This window comes from Vanessa tameamea, chromosome 17, assembly GCF_037043105.1.
Source record: "Vanessa tameamea isolate UH-Manoa-2023 chromosome 17, ilVanTame1 primary haplotype, whole genome shotgun sequence".
NCBI classification, from domain to species: Eukaryota; Metazoa; Arthropoda; class Insecta; order Lepidoptera; family Nymphalidae; genus Vanessa; species Vanessa tameamea.
In genome coordinates this window covers 2,628,790-2,647,341 of record NC_087325.1, presented here as the reverse complement: position 1 = coordinate 2,647,341, position 18,552 = coordinate 2,628,790, and the positions used below count along the sequence as shown (strand labels likewise).

The following is an 18,552-nucleotide window of genomic DNA, read 5'->3' as shown; positions in this document are numbered from 1 at the left end:
GCGATGATAGGTTATCTTAAGTGGCTACCACATGCTTCAAGAATATATCGTTTTTTTAAGACTCGCCTATCACATACAGCAGATCAGTTGAAATTAGCGTTTACATAATTTCCCATCCGTAAGCATTCGTTCTCATGCGTTCATTAGATAAATAATCCATTCATATCCGTTAATAGTCGTGTGACTTCTTTAATATAAAATATCGATGATACACGTATTCTCATTTGAAATACAAAAATGCGAAGCTGAATCCATGCCGGAATAATTGATACGTCAATTTCAATACAATGGTATTATCAATAGATAGACTACCTACGAATAATTTTGTTGGTGGGGCTTTGCACTCAGCAGTAACGCTCTGTGCAAGCCCGTTGGGGTAGATACAACCCACATCAGATATTTTTCCACCAAAACAGCAGTACTTAGTATTGTTTTATTCCGGTTTGAAGGGCGAGTGAGCCAGTATAACTACAGGTACATAACATCTCAGCTCCCAAGGTTTGTGGCGCAATGACGACGTAAGAAATTTCTCACAATTCCAACGTCTGGGCGGTACTGACCACTTACCTCACATAATACAAATATAATTAAAAATACACCCCTCGTTCACTGTTTTCTTTTTTTCAAAATGCTTAAAGAACTTCATGTCAACAGTTTCTTTTAATGGATTATTATTTTCTCCGACCATTTCAAATATAATCTTCGTAAAATAACTTGAAAGAAACAACGTGTTTTATTAATACTAAATAATATAGATGTTAATTTTACGAACCTCTAATTTAATTGAGCTTGCCACTATAATCCAGTCCAATAAATCTAAAATTGCAACTTAATTTTACCAAAACAAAAGTAAATTTTAGATAACGTTCTTCCCGCGTTTCTCGATGTCTCCCTTTTTTAATATCCCAGATAAGGGGCAAAGGAATATTGACATACAGCCACGTGCCACCTTATCTGCCACCCCAAGCAGCTGTGGTCATAACAGAGGTTATTGTGAACTAACAGATGCCCGCTACTTCCTATTTAGGTAAATGTCGATGTAAATAGTGGGAAGTTCAGATAAATAACTCGTTGTTTTGCTATAAAATATCATAAGTTAAACATTTTTTCAAATGTCATATTAAGAATTTATTAACCGTCACACTTTCTCTGTGGGCGTTCATATTTTATCTTACTATTAGATAACTTTGCCTTAAGATTAATGAGTTAAAAAAAGATTTGGAATAACGATCAAATTGATTATTAATTTGATACTATACTATAATTCTAATATTGTTTAAATAGGAAAGGTTGTTTTGTTGTAATATGATATAAGCATGTAGTATAGTCTTATACTTTGCTAATATAAATATTAGTAGGTTTTCTAGTAGTAGTAAACTATATAATCAAAGTGAATTTTCAGATTTTATATACTTTACATTTAATTAATGAGGTAGTAGAATCAATAAGTTACATATTTTTTTCGGAAATAACATAAAAATGAAACAATGAAAATTTCTGTAATCTTTCATTTATTATCTGTATCTGTTTAAAAAATGAGTAACTGTGTTTGACAGTTCAGTTATAAGTTATTAAAGTATTTGAAATTAATAATTAATAAGTGGAATGTCAAGAAATTAAATTCAAGACGTGCATACAGTTTTTACTATTTTTGCATAATCATTTATAATCGGTTAAACTGTCATAATAAATTGAGATTTGTAACACAAAACGATAACAAAAGAACGCAGACTCCCCTTTTAATATATATGTATGTCTACACTTTATCGGCTGTTGATTATCACATCATATCTTTAAGGCATTCGATTTTTGAACATTAAAATAAGTAGCTACCTAAAAGTTTTTTCCACATAACTTTTTTGATGAAAAGGCTTGAATGTATGTTTACATTTAACTAGTTAACAGATAAACTATTCTTATACTTTATTTCGAACTTACAAAATTGCTTTTATTTGAACAAATATTATTTTATACTATATTCGCAACCATTTAATACCAACAGCATTTACTGTACATTATAAACGATAATATTTACATAGAATACACAACTTACAATCTAAATAAAATATACAATTCTGACTTAAAATTACTGACTCGATTTGTAATAAATATAAAGTATTAAAGCCAAAATACACAGTTTTTATATAGTATCCTCATTAAATAGTTTTTTTTTGTCTTAATACTGGGCTTGGGGAATGGTTAACACAGGCGTTTACAAAATTGTCTTTGCTAGGAATTAGTCATCAACCCGAAATTATATTTAATTAAGGAACAATATTTATAAACCGATAAATACAGACCATAAGACAAACGAGATTCAAACAGAATTTTGACCAATGTTGAATTAAAAGAAACGACCGATCTTAACCTACCGATTTTCAAATAAATAAATCGTTTACTATCCAATATTATTGTCATTTTTTGTACTTAAAATCGCGTAGGCTTAGGCTCCATAGGACGGTATGAACCACTAACAATCCCCTGTTAGTCGGTGTACGTTCAAGGTTCGTCTTTCTTTTTTCTTAATTTGCCTTCAGTGTGTATAGTTTGCGTGACTTTTTCCACTGCTTCTGAGAGGTCAGCCTCCGGTTCGATAGCCGCGGATAAAGCCGCGATGTAAGCGCATGCTATCCGCAGCACAGATAACTTAGACAGCTTTTGGTTGTGACTGTACGATGGTACAGACTTCCGGAGCGTGTCGAAGGCCGCACTTATGGTATGAACTCTCGTCCTTTCTCTGGCGTTCGCTTCTATCCGCCTTTCTCTCGTCATGTTCTTGTAATTTCTCTGCTCTCTCGGTTTCGACCTGTCGGCGAATGATTCGACGACACCAGGATGAGGCGGGACTCGCGGTGGGCCGGGTCTTGTGTCTGGTGTTGGTGTAGGAACTTTAGGCGGTGGAGGTTCTAATGGCCTCCGCCTTTGCCTTAAAAGACTAGTTTCGCTGGTTTTTTTAACTAATGAAAGAGGTTCTTGTTGCGGTTCTTCGGCGAAAGACCAAGGCCTGAAAGGACTGGTGGGGTTCTCGCATTCAGGACTCGCTAAATCTTCTCTGGAGTCAAGACGGATGCGTTTCTTTGGAGGCGCGAGACGATTTGGCGATCGGTCTCTCTTGACCCGCGAGTCTGACTCGACAAGTCTTACACCGGAGTCATCGGAGTGTGCGGGACCGGAACACGAGTCATCATCTTCTCCGCCTGACACGAAACCAGCATCACGTTCTAGTATGCGTTCTGTAACAAACGATAAAACCATTTTAGTACCAAATTGCCAAATAATTAAATATGTTCTTACATTTTGAGAAAAAATTACATAAATTTTACACTTGGAATTAATGAAGTCGTGTGAATTTTCAACGAAGACTCGCTTATCGGCTCCATTTCATCTATACATCAGCGACGGAAGCTTAACAAAAGACAACAGACAGACGCACAAACGACGCCGCTCGTTAAAGGACAGGGACGCGACTTGCCTATCGAATGTGATCGTGTGGCTATGAAATTAGCGATAAATGTAACCGATGAACTTTTTTTTTAAATAACCCATTTATATATTTCCTTTTTGATAAGGTTTTATTTCCTTTATAAAATATTTATGTAATATTAGTTTACATACATAATGTATTATAAATACGATAAAAAAAGTCAAAAAAGTACAAAACATGAATGCGTAATTTAGTCGTAAGAGTTCTAGCAGCATTTCCCGGTTCAATTGAAATTCCAATTTACTTATTTTTATTTTAGTATGGTAACACAGCTGAGCCAATTCTGACTTGTGAAATCACAACAAACACCTAGCTTTTATGAGTATATATTTTGTTAAGTCGTGCATCTTAGAATCTTACCCGCAACACTGGTTTGTCCGCCTGTTTAAGCACTTCGAGCATATCCTAGCGACAATACATTAATACATATAAGACCAGTAATCAATCAAATGTTACGTAGGTATGTTTTAATAATTACAATTTAAATATAATTTTATAAAATAGTGATTTTTTTTCCAAAACTATTTGCAAATTTGTTCGTTGAATAATTTAAATATAACAATTTAAAAAACTTACATATTTAGTAATTGGTATACATTTTTTTGTACACTAATAATTTGTTACCCGCAGAGATGAATATTAAATCGTTAAAAAATCCCAATTCTTTTGATTACATAATCAATTTGAAAGTTGTTTTGTAGACAAATCCGCGGAAAAATTCCTAAGTTTAATATTATACAGATACCAAAATGTATCAAGACAATATTAAATTACACAATGGCGCCAAAATGATATTCCGGTTCAACGCTTTAAGAACAACAGATAAAAATGTCTTAGCTATTTTATAATTGCAATAGGCATTGATTACAGTCACTAATTATTGTTTCTGATAACTGCTATTAAACTAAAGCAATATACATATTCTACCATTTGCAAACAATTCTCATTAAATCAATAATTTTAAAAACGCAGCAAAGCTTCGACGCGCTAAGCGCCGGCGCCTGCGCAGTGACGTCACGACTTACACGAGATGGATTTTTAAATGCCACAATTTAAAAAGCATATTATATTTGTTACTATTTTGACAAATATATTGTATTTTCTTCTGTTACGTAAAGTCTAATCGGTTTTATATAAAGCAATTTAATAAAAAAAATATTTTTTAAAAACAATGAATGCACAAATTGAATAATATTGATGCAAAAACTTGATAAGAAAATCGGTACAGTGATAAATAATTTCGCAGATAAATCCCGAGATAAACATTCAGCCCGTGTACAGTGATATTGTACTTAAGTTATCCGATTTATACAGGTTTGATCCTAACCGGTTCGCGGCCATATGTTGGCGCGTCTTTGTTATTTATTAATATTTTACTTCTAGAACAAGAGTTTGTCCGCATTCCTACACTTTTTGTTGCCATAGAGATAATTGGTTAATTCTTTCGGGTTTTTCTTATAGACACAATCTCTCAATCTAAAAACTGTACACAAAAAGTTAAGAATCGTCGCTACATGAATCTTAATCCATTTTTTTAGTTTGACAGTTTTAAATTTCAATACCCACAGTAAATAAATACTTTTTGGTCGTCATTACTTAAAAAAAATATTTATTTTTAAAAAAATGTCCATAATATAAGCCGTCAGAAGGTCCTATGTTACAGGAAATACAAAATAGGAGTTTTAATGAAACCAATTTCATTTCCTTTAACGTTCTAATTGGATGTTTGATATTTCCTGCTAACGTCATATAAAAAAATATTTGTTTTTGCAAAATTCGAATAAAGATAAAATTATATGTAATAATAAGTCGAATTTATGTAAGAGTCGGATAAACATACGCTTATATAAACAGACTCGTTTAATTATTATCAAATGTTTCATATTTACGAAAAATCTAGTGAAATCGTGCGATTAATAGAAGATAAATCGTAAAAGTCCGTAAGAGTTGAGCTACCGGAATTGGTTTATGGCTCATAATCGAGCGAACGTGGCGCCGCGAAGGCGTTCCAATTAGACAAGAATATTATAAAAACGAAAACCAAAGTTCACGGCAATTTGAATCTTATTTCCTAGATATAAGTATCACGACACTTCTATCAACTTGAAAGGTAAATCGGCAGAACTCGATGCCGCGGCTACGCTCACGTACCTTCTCACACTACAGGTGGGTTTTTTTTACAACGATAGAATTGTTCAGACAGCTCCGCCTACGTTTGATTGAGGTTTTAATTGCTTTAAGCTACATATAAAATTCCTTTTCTATTTTCTGATAAGAACTATGCGAATTGTTACAGCAACTCTTAGCGACATCTGCATTCCTGGTATTTATAATCGTCACCGTGAGAATAAATTCTGTTAAATCATTTTAGTATTTTAATTATATTTAAAACAATCTTAGTTTTTTAACCAATGTAAACTTACGATCGAATATCCACAGAATATAATATAAACTTCTGATACTTGATAAAAATATATTAAGCTACATTACACTTGCTAAACATAACTTAAAATGAAAATGATATTTATGAAACGTCGAATGTAATGTCGATATGTAATATTTTTAAACGTATTCGTTAAAAAAAAACTAATTGAAAACGATTAATGTACGTCTCAGAGAAATCCGGGTCGACAATATATCACAGTTTCTTGCCCACAATAAAATAAGGACTATGAACGACTATGGGTCCGTTGCTCATTACGCCGATTCACGTTGACGTGTAAAACAAAGAGTACACGGTATATATCATACGCAATTATCAACCTTAATATGTTTCGTATAAGGTTCGTTTTTAATATGAATGTCTTCTACAAGATTCAAAGGAGCCGGCGCTATGGCCCTCTCAAAAGGTTGAATAGTGTCGATCTCACCATTAGATAAAACCTCGCCTCCAGAGGTGATATTAATCTGGCGCCAAATTTCACAGAAACAAAACGCGTCCTTTAAAACGAACCTATTCAAATACGGCCCTAAAGTTAGTTTTTTAAGTTCCTAGACATAGTTCATTTTTTTTGTACTATTATGACGATACAAAACTGGATGTTTGTTAAAATATTAGAATGTTGTTATATGATACCTATTTACTGGTTGTGGCTTAAGGCTGGAGTATTTACGGGAATGTTCGTGATGCTACCGAAAGAAATGGGAAAATAATGACGATGATCAGTATTATAAAAATGATTTAGGCTAATACGTCGCGTCCGCGGTTAGACATTCGCACGGTCAGCTTAATGTATGAGAAGTCGTGATGTTGAGACTTTCACCACGCAAACATTACTGATGGCGCCAAACAGTAACTTGGTACAATACTGTAATGCCTAAAATGTAATTGACGAGCATTTACAAACTTAATATACCTATTAATACAAAATACAAACGTATATGTTTTAGTGCTACAAATAGTACCTAAATTCTCTAAAATGCGTTATGACCTGTACATATCCTAATTTCGTTGAGGTCCAGCCCCTTGTGTTTAGGCGGGATAGAATCCCGCAGCCTGGGACCCGATTAGTCATGTATGCGGCGCGCGCCACCGCGGCGACACGTAGGCGCCATGCGGTCGCCATTGCTAAGTAACTAAACAATTTCTTATATGGAATGGCTTTTATTATTATTCAATGCGTTAATCGCAGTTACATAAGGAAGCCATAATTAACACTAAAATCAGAATCATTATTCATTTCGTTCAAAATGAATGCGGGAGGTTTAATCACTCAAGGATTTAGTATGGGACTAATTATGTGTAAAATATACTCGATAAAATTAATGTAACACTACATTAAAGTTTTTGAGAAAACAAGTCATATGCATATAGATAAATGTATATGGTTTTATATATTTTATTCCAATAGGAATAAATTATCCAATATCAATTAGATTGCATTTACGTACATTGCTATAATGCATAACACAGGTATCCATTTTTCTTATTGTTCGCAGAATAATCGGGTTCGTGAAAATGTATTAAACTTATTATAGTTTAACACACAGCTAACCAAATAAAACCATTGTAACGGGAAATGTCTGTTGAAGTCAAAATATCCTATTGTTACAGGCCAGTAGTCTCAACACTGTCTGCAACACACCTGGTTGACACGTGCTTAATTCTAAAAGAGTTTAATATCAAATAGGTCGTTTATGTATATTTAAGTACCAAGTTTTAAATTCAAATAAAGAAAAAAAAATGAATCCAACGATTTCTAAATAAACTTAATTATTGTGAACATAAGTAAATTTATTCTATATTTCAATAAGAGTTTAGGCTAGAGATGACGGTAAACTATAAGGATAATTATCATTAGTGTAATACCATTTATTTATTACTAGCAACAAGGAAAATTATCACCTAAAATACCAAACTATTACCGGATACCATATGAAACGTTTAAAAGGCACAAATTAAGGTCAAAACCTTTCCAATGATACTAAATATGACACTAAATGGAACACTTTTTTTACCATCTTAATAATATAATTATTATTATTATATATAATTGTATGTTTATATGTACATGTAACAATAATGTGACCCAAGTGCCAAATGTAAGATCGCGCATGTGCTCTAAATAAAAAAAGGAAAAAATTTAAATTTGCTTAGATTTTTTATACTCATCTCCGATACGATGTTTAATGGATAAAACCACCTGGTTGAAAGAGAAATATTGCATCTCTGTGACATTTTGTCAGAAGTCATTTGTTACACATCTCTAGGAGTGCTCATTTAAATAAAACCTAGACTTTACCAAAGATTTTTGTAAATACATTAGGGTATTATGCATGACAGGAGCCGACGTGATACAGTCGGTTGCAAAAAACTACTGATTTTATGGAGACACAGCTGCATACATTCTGAAATATAGTTTGATTGACAGATAATAAAATACATTCCGAGGTGACTGTACTTCTCTTTGCAACCGGGGGCAAACGTATGATAATTTTTGTTTGTAATGATTTCTTAAAGCAAAACATTAATTTACAACTTGTTTTTTGCTTTTGACAGCGCACGATAAAAATCTTCATTGGCATATGGAATACATTTATTTACTGCACAACTGTTCTTTCGGACATATTTTCCTTGCCTATTTGCAAATCGTTATTGAATATAATAAAAAAATCAAATGGGAATTTAAATAAAGAACATATTCTGCCTTAACAATAGCAAATCACATTGACAATTGAGTGCCGGAGAGTAAAGCGTGGCCTTGTTCTGGCGTCCCGGCGTCGATAAAATAAATCACATATAAAAAGTTAATTTCGCATGCGGCTAAGTTGAACCAGATGGCGGAACCCGGTGTTCTTCCGCCATCTGGCACGGAAAAATGTAATTGTAACTTCGATCATTGTCATTTTTTAATCTTCATCTGTATATATTAAGATATTAACCGCTTGTTACATTAAATGAGATAAATTTTATTCAATAATTTACGAACCTCTTTAAAAACTGAAGCTAGAAAATGTAATGATTCGCAGATTTATGTATTTAATTATTTATCATTACATAGCAAATAAAAAAGTCAAAAATGAATAAATAACATAATCTGTCTGTTCTTTTCCCGGATGTTGCTTAAAACGAACTAGTTAACGCCAGCGCCATTTAAATTAGGCGGCTATATATCTTTAAAAAACATTATTTTGAATTTTTATGTGTTCGCGAATTAATGCAAATTATCTTGTTCGTCGCTCGTGGAATGTGGAATTGAATACACATTGCAAGTAAACAAAAACATAAGACATTGTTAAAATATAGAATCACCGTATTTTTGTTACATAAATTGTTATATTCAAAACATCTTATTCAGTTGAAAGGAAATTCTTTCGTGCAATCATAAAACAAATATTAAAATCAATTACGCGAATGAAATAAATTTTCAACAGAAGTATTTTTTATTTTTCAATTTGTATTTTAAAACGGACGCAAGTATAAGATAATGTTCGATCTTCGATAATGACGATGTGGGCGCTTGCCCGCCACGTTTATAAAAAAAATAAACCAGATCGTACGTCCTAACAAGGCCACATAGTGTCATTCACGCTCCCTCGGGTGTATGCGTTTGATCGTTGCAACATTGTACATTTTTTGTTATACAACCTGTTGATCTATCTTACATTAATAGCGTAAGCCGATTTTTGTCCCAGTTATTATGGAACGATGGCTGCACATAAAAAATCGGTAATGGTAATTTTGAGGAGTTCCAGCCGTAGATGTGCAGAAAATTAAAGAAGATTTTTGAGGGCATTTTACTAAATTGTTACGAATTAACAAAGAGTTTCGAAAAAAGTTTCTAACCGGTTAGAGAGCGACGCTCTATGGATGTATAAGAAAAAAATTAAAAACGTAAACTGAAATAATGTTTACTATTTGATATTAAAAATTTCATTTAAAAGAGGTTCATCATTTTAGCGCCAAATGTAGACGAGTGACTTGCAGTTTACAATGAAATGATATCAAAACAGAACCTGTCATAGATTTCGGAATTCCTAAAGAATTTTTTGAATTTTTAGACTCACTAGTACACAATAAAAGTAACACGATGCGATACAGAAGTTATAATATGAATTAGATACAAAACAAAAATATTGATAGTCATTATTATTAAAGAACAATATTGTGGCTTGTGTTTATTTTTTATATTGATTTGGATGAATTTGCTTGCAAATAGATATATACTGACAAATAGCGGTTTTAGCCTGTGGCGACAAATTTTCGAAGGCGAAATTTAATTTCTCAATTATTGGTTTACTTTAGTTTTCCATTCCGTGAAAAATTGAACATATGGTAAAACACTGGCACAAACTACTGCTATCATAACCAATTAAAGTTGAATACGTGGTTAATTAGTACCTTTATTTCATTTTCTGATTTTTTTTTTTTGTTTAACTTTTACATTACTTTTGTTTTATTCTCATTTTAGTTTTAGTGGGATGGTGGCAATTTAGTTTAACCTGTATGCTAACAAACTCTTCCTTTTCCTTTTACCCTTTTCGTACTTCCTACAGCAATTTAATTAATTACTAGCTGTGCCCGATACTTCGTGCGCGTTTGAATTTAAGTTATTTGGATATTGTAGCGTGATTTTATTTTGATTCTATATATAATTCTAAAATAAAAGTAGCCTAAGTTACACCTTATTACACCCGCTATCTGCCAGTGAAAATCTCGTCGAAATCGATTCAGCCGTTCCAGAGATTAGCCGGAACAAACAGACGGACAGACAGACAAAAATTGTAAAAAATGTTATTTTGGTATATGTACCGTGTATACATACATATGCATTTAGTAAAAATGAGTTATTTTAATTTTACAAACAGACACTCCAATTATATTATATGTATAGATTACGATGTTTTTTTTGACCAATGAGAGAATATATGTGTTCACTTATTTCATTAAAAAATACATATATTTTTAAAACTATATTTTCCAATTTTGGGCCCAAGCCTACCCTACAATAGTTTTTCTTTAAAATTTATAATTGTCTTTAACGAATACTACAAAAATGTATATTTAAATATATTAATTTCTTTGGTTGAAGCCAATCTAGGCAAAGAACTAACGTTTTCGTCCTTACTTCCTCACGGGTTATTGCCTACCAGTTAATAATTTTAATTCATTCGGTCAGGGTCTAAACACATGCCCAGTGACTGGAAAAAGAAAGAGTCAGCCTGACAAATTATATTTCACTTTGATTACACTAGAGGACGTCAGGCAGTTATTTCATTTATAAACATGAAGGGACCAATTTTAAATATCGAACTACAACAATTAAGAACGAATATGAAAAAAACCACAAGACTTTAATTAGTGACACAAACTTAGACATTATGCGTCATTAGGCCAACCTTTGATATCCGGGGGACAAGATACGCTTGTCCCTACACCCTTGCGCATATATTACTAAACTTAATACTGACCTGCTCACCGTTTATAACGAAATACAGTAATATTGACAGCGGTATTTTTTTTTTTTTTAATAAATTAACCAAAAGTATGAATGAAAACCGCAAAAATACAGATAATCAAAAATATAATGTTCTTCTTTTTTTCCTTGTATAATATTTAATCCATTTTCTAACGAAATTTTGTTATCGTTAAAAAGTCGTTTCCTCAGGATATTGTTGAAGTCTGTAACTCAATACGATTTACAGCTAGACATTCGTTTTGCGTTTGTACTGATAAAACTTACACGTAATAGGTACATTATTTTACGATCATCCCGCCTCAGACTTTGAAGTTGTGTTCAGTATTTAGGTTTAGGCATCTTACACAATAATTACACGATTTATTGGATTAAAAATTCTAAATTCTTACTTATTTAACTAACATTTAGTTATTAGTATGTATTTTAAAGAAATCGTGTTTGGATTTAGTTTGAATGATTACCTGGAAAAGTAAATTTTGTAATTTAAAATAAAAACAACGTATTACTTAAGTGCCTAATTTAATAGCGTTTTTTTATGATATGTTAACTTTTTAATGCATGAAACTCGTAAGTCTTCCATTTAAAACTTAGCACTTTTTGTCTATGGTTACGTTTTTTCATATCCGCGTATCAGGGGAAGGATGGGCGATCTTTTGTTTTTGTGTGACCACCCCGCTCGCTTCCTCCCTTTGTCTTTTTCGATGAATTTCTTGTTTCCTGTCACCCCTCTAATGTTAATGCATAAATGCAGATTCTATGCTTTGATTGCTAATTTCACAAAGCCCATTGTTTTGTAGTTATGTAGATTCTGTTCACTCATTTTGTTATAAATTATTGTTAATATTTTATTTTAATTATTAATTTTATTTATTTATTTTATAAAAGCAGACGACCTAATTATTCATCTGATAATATTTGGTCTCCTTCACCCAGGGACACTTAAAATGTAAGAAACAGAAGCGACCTTCGACCATAAGTACGATCTGAGATCTATTGATCCTAGTGCTTGAAACGGGAACCCATCATTTGATTACTAACAAACGACAAATTTTCATTCACGAATAAGTTTAGAAATAATTTTGAATCATATATTTAGCTAAAATGGTGCTATAAATAAATAATTCATTTAACAAATAATTAGCAAACAATCTTAATGTAATAATTTTATCAGTAAGGATAGTATATTTAAAAAAGAAAATTATATTTCAGCATATTTTCAAAAAACATGCGATAATAAATAATTTATAAGTTTTTTTGTCAAACATTAGTTTATGTAGCTTTAAATTTCTTAAAAATCATTATTTAAATCAATGTAATACTGTGTTGTTTAGCAAATAAAAATTAAATAAAAAAGGGACCAGTCCAAGCTACTACGTAGCAAGGTAATCTTCATAATATTTGTTTACATACAAATTGAAACCCTGACAACTGTATTAGTATGTACTAAGCTTTACAGACATCTGTTTTTAAACGAGTTGCTTGCATATTGTTGATTGTTACTGCATCTGTCAGCCTTATGACACTAACATTGTTTTACGCGCGCAAACGATCGGTGCTTGACATCTGTTACAATTTGACTTTTGTTATCGAACGAGTCATTTGACCGTAATGATTTATAACGTGACAACAGACTATTAATAAAAATGTGGAAAGCGTAGCCATATTTGATTTTAATTCCATTGTACGAAAATATATAAGACATATCAATTAAATTCAAACCTGATGCCATTTTGAAATTTTATTATATATTGAAGCAGAGTAATACGTCATTGAAGTTTTTGTTGTAATTAAAAACTACTTTATAAAGTACTCGGTCATGTATGTTCTTATTATTTGATTTGATTACGTTTTTTATTATGACCGTTCCAATTTCTTTATTGTATTTGTATATGTAATCACTTTATGAAATTTCGTACAAAATTAATAAGTAATTATGTACATATTGCTTAAATAAATAAGTTAACTTCTTAATTTTTATTATTATTTTATTACAAGCTTCTTACTTATAATCGCCTATAATTAATAAAATTATTTTTTCTGCAATTAAAAGAAAAATATGGGCACTATCAAGCAAATGTATAGTATGTCACGGTAGCATGCGAGGATTCCGTGACACCCGCCGAAGAGACGAAGAGGGAACCGCTCGTTTTTTATTGGGCACCGGCGAGTCCCACATAGCACCCCCCCTTCTCATGGGGAGAAAAGCGTGACGCGTTTTTAGTGAGAAATAAAAAAATGGCAGACGTATATAATAGTATCTTTATATTATTCTATCTTATAAAAAGACAATTCAAAGATTTGAAGGTACTTGAACAGAATAATTAATAATATATCTTCATATTTCCGATCATAAAAATAGGATTGTATTTCGCAGATAAAATAGTTATTGAATGAAAAAGCAATTGTTTTTCAAATTATATCCGTTTTAACAGTTTTACGGGTTGATATTTTGAAACATACTCACGTGTATTACGACACGTGTTTTGTCGGACGATATCATTTCAACACTTAATACCATTTCCTTTTAGTAACATATTGTTTCATGAATTGTTGCATAGTTTCCGTTCCTGAAAAATTTTGACAAGCGAAGATGAACAAAATTATTTAAAAGTCGAATTTAATTTTAGTAAACACTACTATGAATACAATTTTTTTTTTTTGGTTATGCTTTTATTTGTGCCAAGAGGGCACAGATTATTTCGCCAAAATACAATTATAATTTGACTATAACATTATGACGTTACTGATGTCATTTACAGTAAGGAAATACATAGATTATATCGATACCTATATATCTTATTTTATTTTGAAATTTAATTGACAAAAATGTTCATGTACTTATTTGTTAATGTAATTTCAATTTGTAAACCAAAAATAAAATTCACAATAAAAGTAATATCAAATTTAGTCGATGCATCTCAAGCGAAATATATATGAAAGATTATTTTAGTTCGAAAGTCAAATGGCATCAATGCTTATCTTTTTTGTCTCGAATAATCTTGAATAAATATAAATAATAATCTTGTAGAATTATGATATTAAATATAAATTACTAAGAGCTAACTACACATTAATATTATACAGACATCATCATCTCACTTTTTTTCTATTGATGCTCTGAGTAAGTATTACGACACCGGGAAATCCCACTTATTTCGTTTGCCATAAACAAGATCCTGATTTTTATTTGCATATGCATATAATTGGGATGACTAAAATAATATTTGTTATATTGATCTATTTACAAATGAAAAATAATTATAATAATATTTTAAATACATACTTGATCATATTTTTAATTAAATAAACAGTTTTTACAATTTTAACGAACAAAGATCAATGTTATTCTTTAAAACGAATAATAGATTCTTTAAGTACGTACCGACATTTATGTTAACGAAACATGATGTAAACATCTGAAAAACAATTAGAATAATCATCCCGTAATAAAACTGTACGATTGTCGCCACATGTCAAAGTGACGTCAACGATTGGCCACCAGATGTGGTACCACCAGATGTGGGACATAATAGCTGTAATGGAATCGTTGTGTCGCCTGCTTGACATGTGTAACACCGACTTGTTACAAAGTAAACCATGACTTCTGTGCAACTGATTAATTCAATAATTTTCATTACGTTTTTTCTGTATATATTTGAAGATTTTAAAGCTAAGAATTATTTAATGTGTACCATCTCGAAATTATTGATGAACTGTTTAAATTACAATGAATTATTACGTAACTTTAATTCAATTTAATAAAACAAGAACAGATGTAACATCTGGATTGGATAACAATTGACAAATTATGTGTAATTACTGTATAACATAGATATTGTGAAAAGAAAGATATTATAATATCATAGATATACATATCTATATTAATAATAAAAAGCTATTTAAATTTAATGTAGTTTTTAATTTAGATTGGTATTCATATTGATTCGTCCTATTCTTTTCGAATTAATTTATTTTTATTTCAAATTCAATACAGCGAAAGAGACTGTTAAGTTGGGATAATGATGTGTGCAAGTGTACTTGTACATTACGCTTAAGATAATGTAACAGCTTATATTTCCTTAATAAATTTGCAAACATATATATATATATTCAACTGTTTAACTGTTTTATAAAAAAATAATTTTGAAATATGACGTAAGAATGAGTTTCTTTATTCCGTATCTTTTTAATAATTATCTATATGTACAGATAAAATTTTATTGTTTAAAAAATGGGTCGATAAATACCTACAATGCACTAATTTATCTTTATGAATAAATGTCGTTGATTAATAAAGTTATTTTTTTAGATATTTTAATACATTCGTAGATAAACTAAATTAACCATACGCTTAATTCTTTTTTCTTTGTTTGCGAAACAGTTGGCAACACTAACGACCTAATTCTATTAAAAAAAAATAAACTTTGACTTTAAATCTCACGACCCCCGCTATGCGACATGTGAACAAACAAATTGGATATTGACACAAGAATCCCTCTTATGGTATTGTAATAGGAGCTAAAATGGTATAGTTGTATTAGAATAAATTAGTAGTGAAACATACACTTGTTCGCCTCAATGGGGTTTTCACCCTCGCTAACATGTGCATTGGATTTTTTGTAGCACCCCTTCTGTTTTAGCACGATAAATAAATTGATATCGATTAATATTTAACGGTTATTGTTTTTTTTTTTCTTTAACGTAAACGTACACGTACTTTTCAAACAGATAATGAAATGTTTCAATCGATAAAATGTATTCTAAATTAAAACCTTATTGAAAATATTTTTAAATGTAATAAAACGATATCATTACGAATTAATTTATCCGTAGGCGTAGAACAATTTGCTATTTAAATTAATCGGGTCCTTTTACAGCGCAATGTTTATTTACGGCCTGCCTCATATGGGCGCCGAATTTGTCATTCTGTCTGTCCGTCCGTTTCTGAGGCTTCCGGCGTACAAATTACAGAATATTATACCCACGTAATAAAGCTATTTGAATATGGAATGTATGAAATATATTCTTTTGTAGAGTAAGTATTATGTTTCTCTGGTTACTAGTATTTTTAAAACGCGATCAAATTCCAGTATGTGTTCTTTATTTAAAAAATAAATTCAAATTCGAAATTTTTCAAAGTTCGTCAATCTTATAATTTTGTTTTCTAATTCGTGCCTGATGAAGGAAATTACTCAAAAGTTATAAAATGTGAATGAACTTTATGCAAATTTTAAATCAGACAACAAATGTACTTACGTAAAGATATATAAATACCTACCTATATAGCTAAATTTTTAAAAAAAATGTCTTAAATAAATATAAAATATATTCGCAATTAAGTAAATACACAATAACATTTAAAATTAAATGATGTTTAAATAAACTTAGTTTCATAAATTTTATTTAAAAATAAAACTTATAAATATAAATATTTCAATTACCTTTCACATCAGCTCGAGTAACATCTTCATTATTTGCTATAAATGTATTTGTTGACATTTTTCCCTCGATCAGCTCATTCGAATCCAAAACTTCAGAAAACAATCCTCAATAAACAATTCATACAGACACACTCATCAAGGTAACTTGGCAATATTGGCACGATTTAACACAGTTTAATTCAAAACAAACACTCAAATTGTCATTGCATCGTATTACGTTTACGTATTTGTTAGACGAATGTTTAAATATAACACACACAACCTTCCCGTCTAACGATTTGAACACAACTGAAGCGCCAGTAAGGAACTTGGCTTGGTGGACCGAGGCGGGGTAAAAAAGCGCGGCGCCAGCCCAGTCTCGCCCTTAGAGATGCACCGACTGTCATGTGCTCAGATTATCGTAAATTTAAACTTATGGAACTGATGTAATAATATATACAGACAATTGTACAACTCTTTAATTACATTTTGTATTATATTTTAAGTTTAATTGTATTAACTGATCATAATTAAATACGAATATTTCAGTATTTTGTCTCTCTCTCTCTCGCGTTATAATTAAGTTAATTATTAGTAGCCATATTACATTAACTACTGTTGAAATAAATAATACCGTTGTCACAAACGTTTAAATTTTACATTCCACAGCGATTTATAATTAGTGTGACGAATATTGTTCGCATTAAAAAATATTCTATAACCTTAAATATGGGCACTTAAGATAATCAGAAGTTAAATTTGGCTCTTTTGAATGTTAAAAGCGATTAGTGCAGTATTTTATCGACATATCGCAGCACTGGCGCGCCAGCCGGTCGCATACTCTGGCCGGCGGGGCGGCGACTCGTGGTGAGGATCGCCGCTTCAGATGCGAACATTTGTTCCAACTTGCAGCTATTTCCATGTCCACATGTGCAAGTGCGCCGTGACTCACGCACGCATACGCATTACTATACTTTACGATCGCTTATTCGTACCGTGTAACGACGACGTTCCCGCATTTTGATCAAATTAGAATTTAATAACCATCTAATCATGTTACTATCCCACACATTTTAATTGCACACAGAATGAATAATACGTTGTTTTATTCCTGGCATATAAATATAAAAATATTTATCTAAAACAGATATATATGTATAGAAATTATTTTGAAACCGTAAAATGTTATAGTAGAAAAAAGCGAGACAAATTCGAGTTAATCTGATGAAGATATTATGCAAGTCACTTATCAGACATGATATAAGACTATTTGTGTAAATTGTCTCGTCACACTTACGACTTTCCCAGTCGAGGAGATAAGTGAAGATATAAATTAATCCTTTGGGTACTATATTTTCGTCTGAAAGATAGGTGGTGTCAAGGTGTCTCTCGTTTATGGAAGGACATTGGTTTTTGTTTGGTTTTGCCGTGATTCCTCCAGCGCCGGGTCTGCGGTCTGGCGCGATGGCGGCGTCCCCTTTAACATCTCTTAACGCGTCCAGATTTGGCAACGCTGATACGAAATCCTGTTCCGTCGACTTTTTGCTCGGACATTTCCTCAGTTTCGAGGAACGGCTTGCAAAAAAACAAAGTTTCGCCTCCAGCCGCTTATACAGGTTTTGTCATGAATTTTTATGGGCTCAAACAGGGTAACAACATTAAATCGAGTCATAACCGTAACAAAAATAAATATACACTTTCCGAAATCTTGGACATTTCGCCATTGATA

At 31.5% G+C, this 18,552-nt stretch overlaps 2 protein-coding genes across 2 annotated transcripts in view; one reads left to right on the top strand and one right to left on the bottom strand.

Moving 5' to 3' along the window:
* Positions 1-18,552, top strand: part of LOC113400588 (glyoxylate reductase/hydroxypyruvate reductase-like) — a 501,977-nt gene that overhangs the window by 401,907 nt on the left and 81,518 nt on the right. The window lies entirely within an intron of this gene.
* On the bottom strand, positions 1,496-17,182 carry LOC113400411 (transcription factor ATOH8). The gene is made up of 2 exons (XM_026639967.2): positions 16,845-17,182; positions 1,496-3,233 (listed from the first exon to the last, which is right to left on the bottom strand). Exons 1-2 carry the CDS (start codon positions 16,900-16,902, stop codon positions 2,500-2,502), a joined length of 792 nt encoding a protein of 263 aa, XP_026495752.1. The 5' UTR covers positions 16,903-17,182; the 3' UTR covers positions 1,496-2,499.

Excerpts from the sequence above, each read along its gene's own strand:
- LOC113400411 (XM_026639967.2), bottom strand. The coding sequence starts at position 16,902 with ATGTCAACAAATACATTTATAGCAAATAATGAAGATGTTACTCGAGCT. Across the intron at positions 3,234-16,844 it reads TACTCGAGCTGATGTGAAAG|AACGCATACTAGAACGTGAT; the intron begins GTAATTGAAATA and ends CGTTTGTTACAG.